At 45.9% G+C, this 19,177-nt stretch overlaps 1 protein-coding gene across 1 annotated transcript in view; it reads left to right on the top strand.

The window, feature by feature from the left end:
• The window catches only part of LOC147727391 (coiled-coil domain-containing protein 171-like), a 1,936,181-nt gene that overhangs the window by 555,774 nt on the left and 1,361,230 nt on the right, over positions 1-19,177 (top strand). The window contains exon 7 of the mRNA XM_086963620.1: positions 13,381-13,468. Coding sequence (XP_086819746.1) covers positions 13,381-13,468 — 88 coding nt within the window. The remainder of the gene's footprint in view (positions 1-13,380; positions 13,469-19,177) is intronic.

Below are 19,177 nucleotides of genomic sequence, written 5' to 3'. Positions count from 1 at the left end.
GGTAGAAGCGCTTCACGGGCCGCGAACTGGGCCGCAAACTGGTAGCGAAACGGGAATTCGCCATTTTGTGCTTCGTTAATTAAAGTACTAGGTATAAGGGGGTGCGGGAGACATATCCTAATCCCCTATGTTTCCTGAGGGTGGCTGAGGAGGCTGATATATGTTGATATATCTCTTCCAGCGGCTGCGCCATCTTGCCTTTTTTCGAATGCCACAATTTTGTCGTGCACGGCAGCCATTTTAGATGCCAGGCTGGTCCCAGGCTATCACCTACCCCTGCGGATGTAGTTTATGGCCCCAGCTGTAGAGAATTCAGACATGCCAATTCTCCTGATTCAGGCGTGTGAGTACTGATTTCAGTGCTAGTCTCCCGCCTCCCGATTTCTGCAAGCAAAAACCCGGGGGCATATTACTAACAACTAGCGATAATTTTTGTCTATAACTTGTTTAGAGACAAAAATTATCGCCGCAGATCGGCGATTTTTATCGCAGATAAACCTTGCTATTATCGCAGAAAAGTCAGCGATATTCATGTATTATCGACCTAATGCTCTTAGCCATGTTATCCACCTCCCATTGGATAACATGGCTAAGAACTGCTCAGGGCAGGTGTTAGATTTTGGAGATATTCGCGCTTAGCGCGAATATCTCCAAAAGTTGGTAATAGAAGGTAGCGATGTTAGGGACTGTTTCCAGTCGCTAACATCTTGGCACGCCACTTTGCATGTCATTAGTGATAAGTATCACTGACATGCAAAGCCGGGCCCAAGATGGTCGCTATCTCCTTTTAGGTGTCACTAACTGGTGTTAGCGACAGCTTGATAATAGGGAAATAATTTTATCTCCGCTTTCATGGTTTTTAAAGCCAAAAAAGCGGAGATAAACCCCCTTGATAATATGCCCCACGATTCCTTGGGGGTTTCAGCTGATAGGGCTTGGTATTGTGTTACATGGTAATTTTTCCATGAAACGTCAGAGGGTCGATGTAGGGGTTCTAGAAGAGGTGATAAACCATTTAAGCCTCATGAACAAGCGCATGGTCTTTTAAAGATTTGTGAAGTACTCGGGGCGGCGGTGTGTGTGTGCCCTCTTTCAGGAGCGGGCGGGGGGGCACTGCCAGCAACTTGCCAGGTCAGGTAGTGTTCAACACGTGCATCACCCTTTCTCTGCCTGCTATTGCGCTCCATGCTTCGGAAAGGTAAGAAAAAGAACGTGCATTTGAGTTTGAAATGTCCGATCCTGCAGCAGCACACTTCCAAAGCCCACACATGACAATAACCCGATTCAAGGCCCCATTCACCCGTTTTTCAAAAAATAGATAACACTCCAACAAAGTAAGGTTATAAAACTTTATTAACTTTTAACGATAATGAACAGAACAAAAACTAAAAACATTTAAACATTTATTAACACAAAAAGCAACAATGGTTAGAAGCTGTCTTTTGTGCGAATAGTCCCAAGGCAGCACAACGTGCAGAGTTCTGGACGGCACCCAGGTGATGTCGCCTGGGTGCCGCACTGGTTTAGGGATCCTACAATGCTGCTCCGAAAATTGGCGTGGGGCGTCCCGGGTGGGGCGGGGGGAGGCCTCGTCAGTAGCGGTCTGTTGTGCGAATAGTCCCAAGGCAGCACAACGTGCAGAGTTCTGGACGGCACCCAGGTGATGTCGCCTGGGTGCCGCACTGGTTTAGGGATCCTACAATGCAGCACAGAAAAACAGCGTGGGGCGTCCCGGGTGGTGCGGGGGGAGGCCTCGTCAGTAGCGGTCTGTGTCCAGTGTCACATGGCTGACACAACATGTACGACAGGCACCCAGGTGATGTCCAGTAAACTGCCGCACTGGTTTTGGTATCCTACAATGCTGCTCCGAAAATTGGCGTGCGGCGGCCCGGGGGGGGGGGGGTGGGGAGGCGGCGTGAACGGGCCTCCCCAGGTGGCGGCCATTCAGCTGTTTACCGCCCGCTCTTGCGACTACAGCGTCTCGCTCACCATGTTGTTGAGTTGCTCCCACTCTTGCAGTGCAGCGATAGGCGGCTGCCACATGACTCTTAAAATGGCGGACGGCTCTTCGGTTTTGGGCCTGGTCCACTGAAATGGCCCTGGGACACCTTGGAAGTCGGACGCTTGCCTGCTAGGGCTTGGGCTCCATTCTCGAAAAGCGTCCCCTCAGCCGTGAAGATTGTATAAAAGTCTTGGGGGCCCCCGACTCCCGCAGGCTTTCGGTGGGGAGCGGCTGCCATGATTGCTCGCGGAATGACCACGACGGAGCCACGAGATGGTGGTGCTCTCATGCTGACGCCAGCTTCAGTCTGAATGATCCAGAAACAAGGTGGGGCTTTCATCGTTTGGGAAAAAAAAAATGTTCTAAACCAATGAAAAGTGTTATTTTTAGGTCATATGACCAAGCCTTCCATCTTTAGGAAACCAAAAGTAAAATGAACCAATGAAAAGTTTTATAAACAAGTCACATGACCTGTTATGCGACATAGGGCTACAAAAAGCGTAGAAAATCCGTTGGCACGTGAGGCGGCGTCAGTAGCGGACCGATGTGCGAATAGGCCGAAGGCAGCACAACGCGCCGAGATCCGGATGGCACCGAGGTGGTGTCCAGCAAATTGCCGCACTGGTGTGGCCATCCTACAATGCTGCGCCGAAAGACGGCGTGTCCAGCTGAATTGTGGTCACTGTTGCGGTACAGTGACTCGAACGCGCCGAGATCCGGATGGCACCGAGGTGGTGTCCAGCAAATTGCCGCACTGGTGTGGCCATCCTACAATGCTGCGCCGAAAGACGGCGTGTCCAGCTGAATTGCGGTCACTGTTGCGGTACAGTGACTCGAACGCGCCGAGATCCGGATGGCACCGAGGTGGTGTCCAGCAAATTGCCGCACTGGTGTGGCCATCCTACAATGCTGCGCCGAAAGACGGCGTGTCCAGCTGAATTGCGGTCACTGTTGCGGTACAGTGACTCGAACGCGCCGAGATCCGGATGGCACCGAGGTGGTGTCCAGCAAATTGCCGCACTGGTGTGGCCATCCTACAATGCTGCGCCGAAAGACGGCGTGTCCAGCTGAATTGCGGTCACTGTTGCGGTACAGTGACTCGAACGCGCCGAGATCCGGATGGCACCGAGGTGGTGTCCAGCAAATTGCCGCACTGGTGTGGCCATCCTACAATGCTGCGCCGAAAGACGGCGTGTCCAGCTGAGTTGCGGTCACTGTTGCGGTACAGTGACTCGAACGCGCCGAGATCCGGATGGCACCGAGGTGGTGTCCAGCAAATTGCCGCACTGGTGTGGCCATCCTACAATGCTGCGCCGAAAGACGGCGTGTCCAGCTGAATTGCGGTCACTGTTGCGGTACAGTGACTCGAACGCGCCGAGATCCGGATGGCACCGAGGTGGTGTCTAGCAAATTGCCGCACTGGTGTGGCCATCCTACAATGCTGCGCCGAAAGACGGCGTGTCCAGCTGAGTTGCGGTCACTGTTGCGGTACAGTGAGTCGAACGCGCCGAGATCTGGATGGCCAAGTTTCAAGTTTCATCTGGCAGTTTTTCTCCATCCCTCCTGGATCAAAGAAGGTGAATGCTATGCTGTCCTATGGCAACATGAGCATCAACCTGATGAATACGGCATTCGAAAATCATAAATGCCCTAATGCACCCAAGAAGTAATTTTTTTTTTGCTCCAGTTGAGCCGTTTTCAATGCCTGTTTTTTGTTGTTTCCCCTCCATCAAGAACAAAACAAAAATACAAGGCGCTAAGATCCGAATGGCAAGTCCTGGATGTTGAGTGCCTCAGTTGAGAGTTCTGAGCAGTGCTTGTAAGACTATCTGAAGTTTATTATACGAATCAGAGTAAGTTGAAGATTGTCTGAAGCTTATTTGCACCTGCTGCAGCTTCACTAGGTCCGGCGGAACTTTTTTCCTTTTCCTTTCTGCTTCTTTTCCTACAATGCGTTTCATCTGAAGACACGACCAGGTCCCTGAATGTGTGCAGGGGGACGCTATTGATTGAATGAAAATGGCGGCTTGACACAAAGCTGACTCAAGCGTTACTGTTGGTGCTATACAGACAAAAATTGGTTTTCAGTTTGTACATTCTTCAGGTTTTTTTTTCCATCCAAGTCTGATTGAGAGTTTGTAGAAAAATGGCTTCAGATTTTCCACATACTACTCTTCAACATTCTTCCTAAATGTAACAATGTGAAACTCACTAGGAGAACGGCTGTTTCTGTTTCCTTTCAAAATGCTGCCACCAATATTTTCTGAATGGAAGACATCATCTTGTAACATAAAGGGCCGAAAGGGGTTCTGGTCTGGCCGATGGTTGGTGGAGACATTTTGACTATATCTTGGACCTGCCCGGCCTCGCCCAAAATGGCGCCGGTATAAATGGGACTCGTAACTCTTTGCCCGCAAATGTATATGTAGAAAATGTTATTGTAAGTGGCCCTGTCGTATTTTAATTACAAAATGTACGTCCACCGATACCGCAACTGTTAGACACCTTTGTTCTTGTCACCTAATGGCCCGCTCGTTACGTTCTTCTACAGTGTAAATGTCTCCTCATCATATACGATTTGAGTTTGCTCCGTGGCCGGCCCACGTGGTTATAGGCCCGTATTTGTATACTGACATTTTCACAATAAAGGTTTTTAAAACAAAACACGGTAGTAGTATTTTCATTTGTAAAGTTTTTACTTTTAGTGACTGTTTTCGAATCAGTAAAAGGCAAGTGAAATAAAGCAGTCCAATTACATGACGGATAAAAGGTATAATATGTAGGAACGCAGTAAAGATAAATGGTCAAGGGCAGTTGTGTTTTTCATGTCTGCAACATAAAGTGGTCGATAAGAATCTGATAATCAGGCGTATCGGCGACTAAGACAGCAGGCCGAATCTCTTTTACTCAACGGCTCCGTCATGGAAGGAAGAAACGCCCTTTTTCTCGAAAAAGGAATATATTTTACTTGCAAGACAGTTGTAAATTTTCCGGGAAAGTACATTAGCCTGGAATATTATAACATATGTTTGAAAAAAAAATATTGTTCGAAAATAATAAAAAGCGTAATTTTTAGGTCATATGACCAAGCTTTTCATCATTAAATTAACAAAAGTAAAATGAACCAATGAAAAGTTTTATTAACAAGTCACATGACCTGTTATGCTTACGTTACGCGCTGCGCGCCGCGCCTCGGATCACTTCCGGGTGCGCTAACGCGGCGTGTCATAAAACGCATTACGCGACAACGTAGGTCAAGAATATAGTCTAAATGTCTCCACCAACCAGCGTTCAGAACACAACCCCTTTCAGCAGTCCAAAAAGTTCTGTTAAATGACAACAGAGGGGACAGGCAACAAGAACCATCAGTCAAAGAGGGGAGGGCAAGTTCTTCTCTTCCGGGTCATGTTGGGGCGCTACCGGAACTGATCGAATTGGTAGTCTACAGTGTTTCTGGATGTTTCAGACTAAAGCTGGCGTCAGCATGAGACCACTACCATCTCGTAGCTCCGTCGTGGCCATTCCACGAGCAATCATGGCAGCCGCTCCCCACCAGAAGCCTGCGGGAGTCGGAGGCCCCCAAGACTTTTGTAGAATCTTCACGGCTGAGGGGACGCTTTTCGAGAATGGGATCCAAGCCCTAGCAGACAAGCGTCCGAGTTCCAAGGTGTCCCAGGGCCATTTTAGTGGACCAGGCCCAAAACCGAAGAGCCGGCCGCCATTTTGAGAGTCCTGTGGCAGCCGCCTATCGCTGCACCGCAAGAGCGGGCGCATCTCAACTACATGGTGAGCGAGACGCTGTAGTCGCAAGAGCGGGCGGAAAACAGCTGAATGGCGGAAGAGGCACAGTGTAGCAAAAGCGGGCGGAATGGCAACTAAAACGATAAAGGGGCGCCTCACTACAGCTTGTCTTCAGGTCAAACGGATTGTGGGACAAGGTCCAGAATTGAAGAGTCATCAAAAGGCAAAAAGTACCGCCGGACCCCGGGAGCCGGCCGCCTATGTCGGGGGCGATCTCAGGCTACACCAGTGCTATAAGACTTGGGGAGGGTGTCGGAGCCAAGCGTCTTCTCCGAGTCCATGGCCATCACAGCGCCCCTCAGGGGCCTCCGTCAAGCTGTTTAGGAAGGTAACATATATTGTTTTCTAATGCAGTCAGGTCCACAAACGACACTCACTTACTTTGAGAATAGTGAAGCTGCAGTAGGTGGAAATAAGCTTCAGACAGTGTTACAAGCGCTGCTCAGAACTCTTAACTATGGCACCCAACATCCAGGACTTATGCTATTTGAGAATGGTAGTGACATCGAAGCATCTCAGGGACCAAAACCATTAACGTACTTTCACGTATGAAAATCTTACTTGGGGAGGGGGCAGGAGCGAAGCGCCCCCTCCCAGTCAGCGCCACCACACCGTATGTTGAAAATCTGAAGCCATCGTTCTACAAAGTCAACCAAACTTGGATTGAAAAATCTAGAAAAATTTACAAACTGAAAACCAGTTTTGGTCTGCATAGCATCAGTAACAACGCTTGAGTCAGCTTTGTGTCAAGCCGCCATTTTGATTCAACAAAGCACAGGCATTGAAAAAGGCTGAAATTCAGAACTCTAAACTATGGCACCCAACATCCAGGAGCTTGCTATCCGGATCTTGGAGCCTTGTGCTGTTTTCGATCTATTCACACATCGGTCCACTACTGACATCATCTTATAAACCAACGTTATGTAAATAGTTTTTTAATAAAATGTTTTACCCTATTTCTTTGCTGGTGTGTTCTCTATATTTTTAATATTTGCATAGGGTTTGTCATTATTTTGTGCGGGATGGGTGATGGAGCTGAGCTGTCTTGCAGCCCTCATGGTGTGGAGCTCAGTTCATCTCACTATTTTCGTATTTCTCAAGAAGGGTTGTTCCTAATATTTCTATTTTAGCGAGGTCAAAAAGAGATCCAATTAGTGGCCTACTGATTTTGCTCGATTACTTTTATTTTTTTACACGATTTTTCACTATCTGCAAAGACTAAACAGAGTATTGCGACTTTGTGCTTGTTTGTAAATAGAGAATGATCCAAAGAGAACCAATTCTAAAACAGTAAATGCTTGGACAACAATCAATCAAATGGAGAGACAAGGAGGTACGACGGATTACAACGGGGGTAAAGGCCTGCGTTAACTACCCTTCTGTATCTGCAAAGAGAGAGTACTACTAAGGCAAAAGAGGGGAGGGGGGGGGGGCAGCGTTCAAAGCACATCAGCGTGCATAAATACGAAAATGTTTTTATCTATCACGTACTTGACATTTTAAAGCTTTTCATATTTGCTATTAAAAAACCAATGAAATTCACAGAAAAAACCATAGGTTATAGTGGATATATAGTTAGGAATTTGCATTTACAAAACCTTGAAAATTCAATGAAAAAACCATAGGTTATAGGCCATATATAGTTAGGAATTAGCATTTACAAAACCTTATTTTACTCGCATAAAACCATTGAAATTCCATATATAGTTAGCTAACTATAAGCGCTAACTATATATCGCGCACCCGCAATCCACTGCTGATGATGTCACATATTACATCATTCATGACATGGTCAGTGACATCACTGATGACATCACTGATGACATCTCAAATGACATCACTGATGACAACTCAAATGATATCAATGATGACATCTCAAATGACATCACTGATGACATCACTGATGACAACTCAAATGACATCACTGATGACATCTCATTTGTCATCACTGATCACATCACTCATGTGATAATACAATGAACCTTTTCAGACTCTAATATAATCTTACATACACTCAGTATAAACAGACACTCACAGACTGTCACTCATCCATGGACTTACTCACACACCTAGTCAGTCATGCAAAGAATCAATCACACCTCCATTTCCTCAACTATACAGTTATACACATCTTACTTATTCAAACATATAATAACACATATTTACTCTCTTATATAATCCCTGATACAAGCTCACAGTGATCGATACAGCCAGTCACACATTCACTGGCTCTTATGTTCAGTTATTTATATATCTCAACTCTCACATGTATTGTGTTTTACATACGTACTTACTTGCACATGTAGCAATGAGAAATCCATTCACTCACCAACACACCCATGCACAGTCAACCGCCCATATAGCTGTTTCCACATGCACTCTTGAACTCATACTCCTAGTGAATCAACTGCTTACACATCTATGCACAGAGTCACGCACCTCCCAGCCACCCACACACACACTCAGCCTCCCATTCAAATATTTGGGCAACCAATCAATAACCCATATGGCTACTCTTATAGCTACTGATCAACACATGCAGCAGCTTACACAACAACAAACATACTGATGCACGAATTAAGACAGTTTAGTCACTAACCCATGTACTCAGTGAGACACATTTAATCACTCACTCATACAGTCAGTCATGCACCTACTAAATTCTTCATCCAGACACTTATACATCCACTCATTCTTCAATATGTGAAACATATTTAAACTTTACAGACACATACAATCACTGGATGTTGTGATCAGTGATGTCATCAGTGATGTCATTTGAGATGTCATCAGTGATGTCATCAGTGATGTCACTGACCATGTCATGAATGATGTAATATGTGACATCATCAGCAGTGGATTGCGGCTGCGCGATATATAGTTAGCGCTTATAGTTAGCTAACTATATATGGAATTTCAATGGTTTTATGCGAGTAAAATAAGGTTTTGTAAATGCTAATTCCTAACTATATATGGCCTATAACCTATGGTTTTTTCATTGAATTTTCAAGGTTTTGTAAATGCAAATTCCTAACTATATATCCACTATAACCTATGGTTTTTTCTGTGAATATATATATATATATATATATATATATATTATATATATATTTTAGTCTTCTCTCTTTTTTTAGGTCTCGCCTGAGCCAGCGCATATGCTGCTCTGGCGAGACATTTAGTAACTGGGTTTTTAAAGTGCTACCGAAGGCTTTGCCAGCCTCCAACTTGCGGTTACACACGTGTGGACTTGTACAGTGGCCATCTGGCTTTCTGCAATGGCTCATTTAGCCTTAAAACGTGTGAATCCCCTCACATACGACCTCCCTTCTCCCACTCCCTCCTCGTAAGCTTCATTTTCCTATCAGTGGCCAGCTTTCAGTGCTCTCTCAACGCTCCTCCGCATCTCCCCCTCCACGTCTGCGTTAATTTGAAATATGTGTGCTTCACTTTTGCAACCACTGCCCAGCCTCATCCTCTCATCGGATCAGCCTGACAAGCGCACCTTCCATTGCTTCAAGAGCTTACCCCAGCAATTCTAGCACCCACATGCACAACACGCCACATGCACACACGACATGCACACACAGCCCTCGAGTGTCCGCAGCGAGAACCATTAAACTCATCCTGTTAGGCCCCTCTCAGTGCTGCATAATGACGATCCCTGCCCTGAACCTAGGTTAGCAGAGGGGCCCAGTATATAACAGGGCATAAACACAAAAGGCGGACTAGCCTTGGCCCTTAGTGAGCAGCTGCGTGCGCCCCCAGCCAGCGACGACAATCCTCAAGTCTTGAGCTGAAAGGTATTAGCTCAGATCCCAGACTTCCACAGACAATTTCTAGGACGCAGGACAATTTTATGGCTCCTTTGCATATGGCAGACCATTAGAGCAAAAAAGCGCCGTGCAACCACCAGAACACAATGCCATTTCAGCGTCCACTGCTGCGTCAAATCAGCAAACAACACATGGTCCCGATGGCACAATGATCGAGCTGTGCAACACCTCACAGAAATTCAAGGCCTGAGTCTTTGCTAAGGGCGTGCGAGGCTAAGTTTACTGTGCTCCTAGGGGAGTCTTTGACTCAGGGTGTGCTTTTTGCAGTTTTATATTGCGGGAACTCGAGCTGAAAGTATTGGAGCTTTTTACACGACCTCATTTCACAAGGTCACATTAATTTTGTTTTCGTTTTTGTTTTATGACATGGGAGATTAAGTGATTTGCCCAAAATCACAAGATGCTGAGCCATCTCAAAGACTTGAACCTGCTTCCACAGTTCCAAAGTTGGCAACAATGGCTGTTTAGCCACATCCTCGCAACGCAAAGGTGTGGTGCACAGATAAGGTGTGCTTCATGGCCGCTGTGCACTACGAGGGTTGTAAAGAGTGGACCACGCATGCAGCAAGGCTATGGGTGCAGCTAGTGAACTGCGTATGATATACTGTCAGCAGAAAAATAAGCTCTCTGGATTTTGCTGTTACGGAGCTAACCCATTAGAATTTGTTTTTCAAGGTGTTTTGATTTTTTGGGTGTGACCTCAACACTCCACTTTCAAGCGATCGTAGGTAAAGTAATCAGGCCCACTTTTTGAAGCTCAAACAGTACGTTTCATGCAGAGAGCCGTTCAGTAATAGGTGCTTCAATTGTGTTTAGTTATGCAACATGACAGCCAACACATGGTTTGCAAGGGGCATTTTCCCCACAAGCTTTTCCCAAGGCCAAAATATTGCTGCACTATTTTGTTTCTTCCCAAAGTGGGCCTGATTGAATAATATCAGGAGACCTATGTGGGCATGCCTCGTTTAGGCCATGGAAGCATCTCAGTGTCTGGGCATATGGTGTATAGTTAGGGCCTTTTGTGAGATGTGGGTTTGGTGCTCCATGCAGGTGACTAGGGTATGATGAATAGCTACGGTTCCATGAAGGATAGGCTATTGTTTGAACTAATCAAAATATTAAAGGTACTTCAAAGGGAGTTTGATAAACCTATAGAGATGTACTGATCGCTGAGGCGGGCGCTGGCGCTGGCGCCCGCACCACTTTCAAAGCCGGGCTTGTTTACAAATGATCTTGATTCATGCACTTTAGTGTGGTTCTGCTTTATTCATCTATTTACACATTCTGCTGGAGCTTTACAAGCAGTGTTTCCCCATCTCACTGCACACATGTCCATGCGTCTTTCTCTCATCCCTCTCGCCCCGCCCTCAATGGGTATACTCTCTTGTTTAGTCTCAATAGTTATGCTTTCACTCGATCTCTTCATTTTGTCTGCCTCTCTCTACAACCCCCTCCACTCTGACCCCATCTCCCCGCCTTGTGGTCCTCTGTGCCATTCTTCTGTAGTCCCTTCCTCTTTCTCCATTTCCCCCTCTCTCCTCACCCCCAAGGTCTGTCCCTTGTCACTCACTCTCTCGCTCTCTCTCTCTCTCTTTCTCCCTAGCTCTCGCTTTCATTTTTCCGTGGTCCCTCCCTTTCACTCTCTCTCTCCCCCTGTCTCTCTCTCTTTTCCCCTCCCTCTCTCATTCTTCCGGGGTCCTGCCCTTGTCACTCTTTCTTCCTCTTTCTTTCCTTCTGTTTCTTGCTCTCTGTCGCCGACTCTTTTCCAGTGTTCTGATTGTTTCTTCGAGTCTCTCCTTCTACTCTTTGTTTCAGGGATCTTCCCTGCCGCTGCGTGTTTCTGCTTCCCTCAGTTCCACTCTGTGTGTGTCACTCTCTCCCTCACACTCGTTCCTCGCTCCCCTTATTCCCATCTCTCATCCCCTGGCTTCTGTCCTCTACCCTTGCCCCTCTCCTGTCCCATTGTCCCCTCTCCTTTCGCTGAATCCACTTCCCCTCGCTCCCTCCCCAATCTGTCCTATTCTCATCTTTACTCCTAATGTAAATCGATAAAAAGCGCATTATTGATCTAATTTGAGGATCCTAGTCCCACCGGTTTCTGCTTCTTAACACATTTTTCCTTCCTACCCTGGTGGGTGCACTTTGAGGGGTCAGTGGTCTCGCCCTGCAGACCCCCCCCCATGCCAGGAAGGGCATAATGCAGTCAGTGGGGTGGGGGCATCTGTTGGGGGTCCTGCCTCCCTCTACTCCAGTCCTGCTGAGGATAGAGACAGTTTCTACCAGACAAACCCTCTCAATACTGACATCCTAGTTGTTCGTGTGAACTATTTAAACATTTTGAAAAATTCTATATCCCGAAATCCAAGGGCTGGCAAACAATGGCCCACTGTGCGCACTGTACAATGTTAACCATTTACTTCCACGCAGGAGAGGATGTCCTGACAGTAACATGACCACGCTTGGCCGTCAATGCACACAAGTTCTGCCTGTGTGTGTGCGTGGGGGATCAGGCATGCTCGGCCGTGCTGGCAGGCCCCAGAGGTGGCCTTGTGTCTGTCAGTCTGGCCACCTCCGGGTGCTGACAGAACAGGAGACAGGCAGGGGTCTGAGGATCACAAGCTCCCAGCATGACTCGTCAGGCAGCTCCTGCTGATACAAGTTTGTGTGTTTTGCAGAACACTGCAGGGCACATCTGGATGCTGTTTTCCGGCCACCTAGACATCCGGTAATGAGGTCATTGAACGCATTTGGCTTATTCTGCACTGACACAATAGTCACAAGCATTGGCATAGCCCATAGGTCTCGCCTTTGGGACTTTATACGTGTTTAGCCATGCAACAGTTGATGTTGTTGCACCAAGGATATTGTGCTGCATAAGTAAATACTTATAAGTTCCCAAAAGCGAAACCTATTGGCTATGCCAATGCTTGTTCTTTTGGTAAAATCCTTTCTACTACACCCCTTTGTTTTGAGGATTCTCTTCCTTTTTCTAAACTTGGATAGGGAGTTACTCCTGCCTTTAACTAAATTAATGCTTTGAATGCATGCAGATTTGGGATACACCATCCTTTCAAGACATTGCCACCCTGAAAAGCCCAACTCTCTGCATACATTTTCACGGATGTATGACGGTACAACGCTTGCTTTTACAACGCGTACCGTTATGGCGCAGGTTTTACAACGCAAGTCGTTACAACGACTTGCGTTGGGGGGCGCTGGATAGTGAATAGTTTAATTTACTATTCCAACTCCAGTCCCCGTGGATAGTAGGGAAGGAGTTGGATAGTAAATTAAACTATTCCCTATCCTGGAGGGCCCCCCCAGCGCAAGTCGTTGTAACGACTTGCGTTGTAAAAGCTGCGTGGTAACGGTACCACGTTGTAAAAGTTTCGTGGTAAAGGATGTTCCCCCATTTTCACAAATGCAAAATTACACCATACTAGTGGGATTTAATGCATGAGTAACTCCGTTTGCAGGTGTATATATTTTGTGAATCCCAAGGGTGCATTTAGACTTGTAAGTCAAGGCATTTGTGCTCCTCACCGCTTCCACTTAGATGTGCAAACAACTCTCAGAATCAGACCCTGAATGTCTTGAGTGATGGTTTGTTGTTTGATATTTCAAGCCCTGTAACAGGATTTTTTTCATTTACATGACTTCCATTTTTTAGCTTTTAACTTTCACTTTCGTTGTGTTTTTTTCCACTGTCCCTTTTTCTGCTTTCATTCTGACGAATATGAAAAGGTCAAGACGCGCAATGCCAACCTTGAGGAAGCTCTCAAATGTTACGTCACAAGCTTGCAGTCGCTAGCGGAGCACTATCTAAATCCAGGTTAGTTGAAGGTGAAGAAGGACAGATGAGTATGTCAATGTTCAATGCCATTGCTGTGTGGGATTTCTGCGGGGTTCATCTTGTAGTCCCTTCTCTCTCCATGGTTTGATTGCATGACATGGTAACAGCGATCTTCACAGCAGTCAAGTGTCCTGGCTGGCTGGGAAACGGTAATGAAATGTGGGCCTGCTGTTTTACTTGATGTACACGTACTAAGGCCAGCAAGAGCTGACAAGAAAGGTCTTGTCTGCAGTGCTTTGAACCCAACAGAGAATGGATCCGTGCTGAATGCCTGCAATGAGAACAGATGTTTTGATTGAACTGAGCCAGATTCAGGAAGCAACCTTCACCAGCTTTAAGGTCACATATTCAAAATCATGAAGAGAACACATGACAATGAAAATGGCTTTTTTCTTATCCTTCTTATAACTACACTTTTTTTGTTCTTTTGTTTGTGAAAAAAAAGTCTAAAGATCTTAGCCCTTTACAGTGTGAATATAGCTACACACTCTGCCCTCAAGGATGAACTTGAAACCCACGCTCAATGCTTAATGAACGTCTTCAGAATGATTGGTTTATTTGTTTATAGAATTTAGGACACAGCTGCGATGAAGACTGGCAGAATATTCTGCATCAAATATCAATCAATTGTTTATTTTGGATATAAAAAATCCTACAAAACCTACATCTAAGATCCAATTCATAAAAACGGAATAAAAACGTTAAAAACATTCTAATATCACTTCAGCACTTTTCGTGACGATCTCTAAACATAAACTTTGCCAATGATTTTGAATATTTTTTCGCCGTTCCTTTGACCGGATATGAAACGTATTTTTCCTTTTTTAACGGAAACGAATTCAGCCTCGTTGGACATATAGACTATTATAATTAAGAACGAGTTTAAAAAGTAAATATTCAAGTAAAATTGTTCATGTACAAGTAGATAAACAATAGGCATCTGTAGGGAGCATAATCAGACAATGTAACAATCACAGAATTTGACTGTCTACCTTTCCACATATTCCCCCTTTTGCTACGTATGGACGGACTGATGATGTTAGTCATGTTATGCAGATTTGTAGAGTGCACTATCACCCAGGAGGGTATCCTTGAGCTAAGCAGGTGTGAGCCTAGCCAGTTACTCAACAAAAGGGCCTAATTCCGAATAATGCACAAACAGCCTTTTATATTCTTGGTTCACTGGGTATTAACTATACCTCCTAGGTAGGCTATGCCTATATTATTTCAGTCATATCCCCATATGTGTATGTTTATTTGGATAAAACAATCAACCAAAGGCATGTCCCAATATTCCCACAAAGTTAAGGATGATACTGGCACATTAGTCATAAAAAGGATGAGAGAATATGAAAAAATGGGAGGTGGGTCAGAAAGTGCCTCACGTAAGCAACCACCACAGAGCTGCTGGTAGGTGCTCACCAGTGTGCTCACTTTGTCATCATCAGCACTTTCATGACAAAAAAGTAAAGGTAAGTGACCTAATTCAACTAAATGTAAACAATGAGAAAAGTGTAGAAAATAAGGGTGCTAACAACCATCTCTCCCAGTAATTTGTAAGTGTCACCTGAACTCCCCATTAAAATAGGTTGTGAACACCTATCATATGCATTTAATATTTGTCTAGTGTTCACACCTAGTTAAAACAACGGCATGTTTAGACCAATTTAAGTGAAACAGACAACATGTTTCATTACCGTACAATTTTGCGGCAATTTCATCAGGGCATGGGGATACATATCCACCTCAATGATACTGGGCCTGCAGTGGTTGATAGAAACAAAGAGAAGGAAAAGTAATGGCAAGTAATAAACGTTTTAAAGGACAGCATGTTAGGGTTCCTGTTAGGTCCCACACATTTTGAAAATCCTCAGATCTTGTGCCATATTAAAGGAAAATCATAGTTACCGGGTGGCTACCCGTTGGACGCCTACCAGCAGTTCACCAGGGAGGGCCTTTCCCTCATATGACGTTACACGGCAGGGAAACGCCTGCACCTGTGAATAAACATGGGCACATCAACGTATGACCAAAATACTGTAGCTGGGCTTTAAAAATTGAGCATAGAGACTGCACATTCAGCCTCTGCCATCAAGGATTGTGGGATCCCCTGATTCCGCACCTACTCGCAACATCCATCCGACACTATACATTCGGGCATCATAAATGGGCTTTTATCACAATTGTGCCGCAGCGTACAATGCCGCATGGCTATCGCCCTTTGTCACATATTTGCCATAGTAAAGAAAGCCATCCTGGAGAAAACCTGAGCGGACATGCACTCCAACTCACTCATTTGTTCTAAAACTCACTACTGGAACAGGGCGTACACGCTTCGCTTCATCAATGTATGACAACACTTTTGCGGTTCAAGTACTCTTAAATTTTGCAAGACCTGGAAGAACTTCATGGGTCATATTCAGGAGAAGTCTGCACTGGTGCTTTGCACAGTGACTATCTGGCACTCCCTCTGGAAAGTCATAGGACTGTGCATGGTGTACGGAAGTCAACACCGCTTCCCAGGGGAAATCATTGAGGGGTCAGAATATAAAAAAAGCATGTACCTATCATCCTCAACATCCTAAACTTTGCAATATTCTGAATCAAAGTGAACATATCTGGCCACACTTTCTCTTTTTTTCTAAGTGCCATCTTGGAATGGTGCACGATGGGCAACATGCACCACGGAATCATTACGAGGGCCCAGCGGTACCAATTCACCCGTGACAAGTTGTGCCGAAAATCGGGAAAGCGAACGCCAGCCTATCCAAACTGCAGTTTGATTCCCTCAGGGGGCCCAAGACATCTCAAGCAGAGGGGAGTGATATGGGTGCTCTGAGGCCCGCACGTATAATTGATGACCCCAATGAGGATATGAAGGCACTCCTCAGATCAATGCAGAACCGCCTAGTCTTCATTGACACCAAAATTGCTGCCTTAAACACACGTTTAGACACCATAGCGGGGAGACTTGAGTGCCATGATCACAGATTGACCGAGGCTGAGCAACCTCAAGCAGGGAGACCATACAAAATGTGAATACTGTCCTCCACCTCATTGATGCAAAAAATAAAGATTTGGAAGCCTGCTCCAGGCGTAATAATATTGAAATACTGGGACTCAACAAATCACCCAACAAGGGGAAGATGGGGATTTACATAGAACACATGCTGCAAATACTATTTGGAGAAGTTTTCTACAGATTACTTGTAGTTGAAATTTCATACAGATCCCTTATGACAGAGCCCCTGCCTCGAGGCTCAGCCCAGCCTATCATAGCGCAGTTTATCGGCTAGCACAAGAGAAATGTGACCTCAAGTTCGAGGGCAACTAAATTTAATTCTCCCAGATTTCACGTGTGCCTTGCAAGATGCTCAGTGAAAATATCCCTCAGTGAAGCAAAAAGTCATACAACCCCAAATACCAAATGCCATGTTAAATGAAGGTGCACCTCTAGACTACCCATCAAGGCAAACAACATGTCTTTAAGATTCTGAAACAAGCAGAGGACTTTATGAAAAATCTAGCTGAGAAGGAGCGTCACAGAGTCTCCCCTGCAACAGACCACACTCCCATCCCGTCACGAGGACTCAGATTAATATTTTGCCCTTTAGTGGGGTTTGCAGAGTTGCCTGCATGGTCCCTACCAGCTTGGGGGACCACAGTGTAACACAAAAGTATGTATGGGTGCTATACATGGGAGGATGGCTGGCTGTATCCCGGCATGATTGACTATGGCCTGCATGTACATATCTCCACCTCTTACACCCTTAACCCCAAGTTGAGGGCTAGACCGGCAGCTAACTGAGTGCACCCCAGAGGTTAATCCCACTATTTTGTTATTTTCTGGTTGGAGGGGTAATTACTCACTATATTCTATCACAGGCAGATGTTAGTGGGGAGAAATGCATTTCCTGGTGGGACCGGGCCATCAGCGTGGGTGGGGGAGGAGTTTGGATTATTTTGGGAATGGGTTTTAGTTATTCAGCTGCTGCACCACATAAACACTAGACAACAGCGACTGAAGTTGAAGGGTAGTAAGTCACATTGCATCAGGTTGAGGCCACTCTCAGCTGGGAAATGATGCCAGCAGGCATGACAGCACATGCACGAATGATGAGATGTATCACTTGGAATGTGGGAGGTCTCAATAATCAGCGGAAAATGAGGCAGGTTTTCGCATACTAAGACAGGCACCAAATTAGTGTGGCCCTGCTACAAGAGACCCATTTTATACAACATACATATAGGCCAGTGGTTCTTAAACTGTGCGCTGCGGCACCCCGGTGCGCCGTAATGAGGTGCCAGGGGCGCCGCGGGCACAATGAGGTAAATTGCATGCTAGCCAGTAATGGGCAGGGAGGGAGTGGGTATCAGAGGCTCAACTAGAGCAAAATTTCGGGGTGGGGGGCTGAATCTTTAAGCAACAGGCAAAATGGAGCTGCAGGGGCTCTTTGAAGGGGTGAAACAGCAGCAATGCCTCATTAACATGGAAATGGTCTTTTAAAGACCTGTGAAGTGCTCGGGTGCGGCTGTGTGTGTCCCCGGGAAGCTGTTTCAGCCCGGGCTGACACACACAGATAAGAGGAGCGGGTGGGGTGAGGTGGGGGCGGGGAGGGGGCTGAAGCCCTTGGAGTACAATGGGTGTTTCGCGCCTGGTGGATATGTGTTGTGATAGCCCACCAGCTCATTTTGGGACGGTGGGGTCACTGGGTCACACTGTGACTGACTGTGTGTGGTGCCGCTGTTGTCAAATTACTTTCTGCCCCTGCAGCGTCATCATAGCGCCTTGATATCCCTAGGGATGAGTGTCGCGCTCTACAAATACCGCAAATAAATAAAAAAATTTAAAAAGTCAGCAGAGCCTCTGTGATAGTCTGTGGGTCATGGTGTGATCTGTGCCGCTGTCTGGATAAATATGACTGCTATTTGTGACATAAGACTAATAAACCATTAACCCAGAGAGGTCCGCCCTGGTTTGCGCGCAGCTTATTAGTGTTAGAATGGAGTATATTTTTTAAATATTACAGTTTTGTTCACAATGCGCTGTACTTGTTTGTGTTAAGTGTTATTTACTCGGTCCTATGCCTATTTCCCTAGTCTTCATTCCTTGATATTGTGCGAGAGAAAGTGTCACTCATAGTCACTAAAATGTCACTCCTAATTAAACTGAAATTATGAACATGTCACACATAGAAATCTGAAACCTTGGCACCTATGGTCGAGCGTTGTGTTGGTCAGGGAAGCTGATGTACACATTCAATATTGTTCTGTGACATGGTGATAGAGGCAGCACATTATAAAGCACGGGGGCTGGGGTTACCACGAACACCAGAGGCCTTTTCGTATGAATGGAGGGGTTTAACCAGTGTTTTAAGTTGGATCCAGAGGGAGGCTGTGGGTGTGGGGGGAGTCTCTTAAAGGGTCGTGGTAAAAAAATGGTGAGAGCCACGGCCAACTGCTGATTAGGTCAAGAGAGCCACAGGGCAAACAAGTTTGGGCACCACTGATATAGGCTATTGGCCAGACGCTGGGCTTCACATTGCTTTACCTCCCCCTACTCCTCCTAAATGTGAGGAGTAGTGATTCTCATTAAGTCTGGCATCAGGTGCGTTATGGAATCTTGTGGGGGCTGTTTGCTTATATTAGGCTAACTGGTTAACTGCCATAGACCCAATGTAGACAACC

This window comes from Lissotriton vulgaris, chromosome 3_1 (assembly GCF_964263255.1).
Source record: "Lissotriton vulgaris chromosome 3_1, aLisVul1.2, whole genome shotgun sequence".
NCBI classification, from domain to species: Eukaryota; Metazoa; Chordata; class Amphibia; order Caudata; family Salamandridae; genus Lissotriton; species Lissotriton vulgaris.
The sequence above is the reverse complement of the archived record's forward strand: the minus strand, read 5'-3'. Positions and strand labels throughout refer to the sequence as shown.